At 47.9% G+C, this 3,417-nt stretch overlaps 1 protein-coding gene across 1 annotated transcript in view; it reads right to left on the minus strand.

The window, feature by feature from the left end:
- OVGP1 (oviductal glycoprotein 1, 120kDa) overlaps window positions 1-3,417 on the minus strand; it is a 17,160-nt gene that overhangs the window by 9,833 nt on the left and 3,910 nt on the right. The window contains exons 5-7 of the mRNA XM_012000717.1: window positions 3,020-3,185; window positions 2,409-2,533; window positions 1,064-1,172 (exon numbers count right to left, since the gene is read on the minus strand). Of these exons, the coding sequence (XP_011856107.1) occupies window positions 1,064-1,172; window positions 2,409-2,533; window positions 3,020-3,185 (400 nt within the window). The remainder of the gene's footprint in view (window positions 1-1,063; window positions 1,173-2,408; window positions 2,534-3,019; window positions 3,186-3,417) is intronic.

Raw genomic sequence — 3,417 nt, forward strand, 5'->3', positions numbered from 1 at the left:
AAGGGAGTGGATGGAGCTCAGCTTCCAGAAAGCAATGTGAATGCAGCAGCCCAAGAGACCGGGCCACATTTTCACATCCTCTCTCCCTGGCCCTGGGAATTCAGGCAGCTAAAAGAAGTTGAAAACCATGTACTGCCCCAAGGCCAGATGGCACAGGGAACAGCAGGCACAGAACCAAGCAGGTAGCCTGGGGTGCAGAGAAACGGCTCAGTCCAGCTCTGCCTCCCAAAACATGGTATGCCTACTGGCAAGGCACCGCCCCTCTCTGTGCTGTCTCCTCATAGGTAACCACTCAATTCCCACAACCTGTCCTAGCACTGACATTTTCTACCTGACTGGATTAGGGGAGAGAACATGAGTCTGGGGCCAGCATGTCCAGAAACATCTATGAGTTAATCTGGGCCTGAGCTGTATAACTTGGCACAAGAGGCCTGTGCTCTGATAAGGGGCTCCTGATCGTGTGTTCTTTTGTTCATTGCTTGTTTGATATTTTTTTCTATTTTACGTTGTTTTCTCTTCCATAGTGATGACACTTTGGAAAAATTCTAACTTATTGGAGCTGAACTTTAAGCAACTCTGGGTTAGTCCTGAGCTGAGCCATGATTACAAGATTAACCAGACTCATAAACAGACCTGGGTTCCATGGTGAGTTTGCCACCTCCTTGCTGGGCAATCTCTGAGGAATACCTGGGACAAATCTGGCAAGTTCCTTAATACTTGTGACTTGTGCTTTCTGCTCTACCAGTTTGGAATACAACCACTTTGTAAGCTTCCTCCAAGTGTTCATGGGTTAATGCATGTACAGCCCTAGCCCAGTATCTGGAGCACTGGGAGTGTTCAGAGAGGGGACTGTCTCTTATACACATCTAGATGTGTATAAGAGACAGCCCCAGGACTTAAAATAAAACAATGCACAACCTTTCCAAAAGAAAGCTTTCTCCAATAATTCATAGCATATGCCTGCAGGTAAGAAGAATCCACACTCCTCCTTGTTACTAAGAGCCAATGGCCTGAGCTCAGGGGGACAGATGTCTGGGCCACCTGAGATCTTTCCTTTCCTTACCGAAGATTTGGGGTCTTCAGGCAGAGAGAACAGGGGGCTATTATGTCCTGTGAACTTTTCCCAACTTCCATGTAAGTCATAAGACAAGACATTGATGAAATCCAGGAGTCTGTAAGGGGCAGGAGGAAGAGATATAAAGACCGGGCTAGCCAGATTTTCAAGTCAGATCATCACAGCACTGTCTAGCTAGTTAGCTAGACATTGGTCACCAGAGCTTCCCTGCTCCTTCTGCCTGTGGGGCCTGCCCATGCTGTGCTATCCACCTGCCACTGGAACACACAGCTGGTTAGGAACAGCTGTGTGTGAGGATCTATGCATCCTGAGAGTATCTGTGGAGGTAGGCAGGAGTTAGATGAGAGAAAATACACTCAGGTCTGATACAAATGCTAACAGGCATCTGCACAAATGGTCCTGAGTAAAAGCAGTCTGTTCTGTAGCTTGTCTTTCTATAATTCCAGGAGCCACTGAAACCTACCTCCTTTAGAAAGCTTTCATCATTACCAGGTTACAGGGATAAGGGTTTACACTGATTATCTAATTTAATTTTAATCTGGCTAATTCCCTAAGTACTGTAAGCATCTCCATTTTAAAGGTGAAGAAATGAAACTCAGATGGGTTAACTAGTTTGCCTAAAGTTGCCCAGCTGGGTGAGGGCAGGACTCTCTCAATCCTGTCTGGCTAAAAGATCAACACTAACACACTCCATGTCCCCTGCATCTCTCACTCTCCTCCCACGTTGAAACCACTCTCTAGTGCACTCACACACAGGAACATCCCATTTCTCTTTTGGTCTGCATCTGCCTCAGTTTCCTCTTCTGTAAATACTTGATTCTCAAAGTTCTAGAAAATATACCTAGAGTTGACATGTCCAAAAAGATTTATGTGCTGCTCTTTGTCTAGCTTTTTAACTTTTGCATGAAGAACTGCTCTGAATTATGGGTGTGACTGGGCATTCCTACTTTTGTTTTTGTGACAGTGATTATTAATTCACCCATCTCTGATGCCAGCATCTGCTGCATAGTGTATGTCTACAGATATACTCTAGGTAGAAAGAGGCCAGGTCCCTGGGATTCTCTCCTAAGCTGTGCAGAAGACTCTACCTGTGCTAACATTGTTGTGGGCAGATATTACATCACCTCCCTCTCAGGTCTAAAGAAACCCTCAGGGTATAATGGAGCTAGCCCTTGTCCCCACCCATGCCCCTCAGCCCAGCCCCAAACTTGCACTGACGTCAGGGCAGGCACATGGTGAGCTCAAAAACAGGGCTTGGGAAGCTCTGGTGTTCTGAGCTCAAGACACCTGCTTCCCTCCAATGTCCTGCCCCACCAAGGCAATATACACTCACCTTCCTAGAAAGCGCACATCATAGGATGTTTGGACGATGTGTGGGACCCCAGAAACAGCAGCAGACAGCAGCAGCCTTGGGCGCATGGTGAGCAGTGCCTCCTTCCGGAAGGCAAACAGGAGCTCCTAGGAGAAAAGACAGAAAGACACAGAGAACTGGACAAACAAGAGGTGCGGCCTGGGGAGAGTGTCATCTAAGAAGCATTTACTGAGCTCCTGAGCCAGGCTCTGGGATACGAAGGTGAGTTGGACATGGGCCATGCCACAGGCTCATGAGACAGGCAGATGAGGGCTGATGTGGTGAATGATTTAATCGTGCAGTGGCGAGCAGGCTCAGGAGCATGGAACTCAGAAAGACACTGCCTGAGGGAGCGCAGGAAGCTGCACACAGAAGGCATCCCTTAGGCTGGAGGACTGGAGCAAGCCCCAGGTGCAGAGAAAGGAGCAACCTTGGGGAGTTACAGGTATTACCCTCCAGGGGTTCACAGTAAAAGAACATTCTGTCACCCTCTTCTGCCCCTGGCCCTGGACTTATGCTCCTCTCCTGCCATAAGTCCAGATATATAAAAGTAGAATCATTTCTGGATTCTGGCGCTTCCAGACCAGACTTACTTCAATTAAGAAGAGAAAAGTCCACCGGTCATGCATGGGGCTGCCTCTTAGTCCAGGATATAAGAAAAAAAGATCAAGACCATCAAAGTCATGTGTCCTCAGAAGGGATATAACTGAAGCAATAAACTTTTCACGGTTGGCAAATGTGGACAACATAGTGGTGAACCTGCAGGGAGACCAGGGGTAAGACAACACTATCCACAGAATGACAACCTCCTACAAGGCCCCTTGCAAGCTTGGTGCCCTGTGGTGGGCCTGACAGATGTGGCTGGAGGAAAGGAAGGCAGATCTCCAAAACTCTCCCACCTTCTTCCCTGTCTCTCCCAGCACCAGGAGCTCGATACCCAAGAGTAGGGAATTCAGGCAGCTAAAAGAAGTTGAAAACCATGTACTGCCCC

Source organism: Mandrillus leucophaeus, unplaced genomic scaffold (assembly GCF_000951045.1).
Source record: "Mandrillus leucophaeus isolate KB7577 unplaced genomic scaffold, Mleu.le_1.0 Scaffold64, whole genome shotgun sequence".
Taxonomy (NCBI): Eukaryota; Metazoa; Chordata; class Mammalia; order Primates; family Cercopithecidae; genus Mandrillus; species Mandrillus leucophaeus.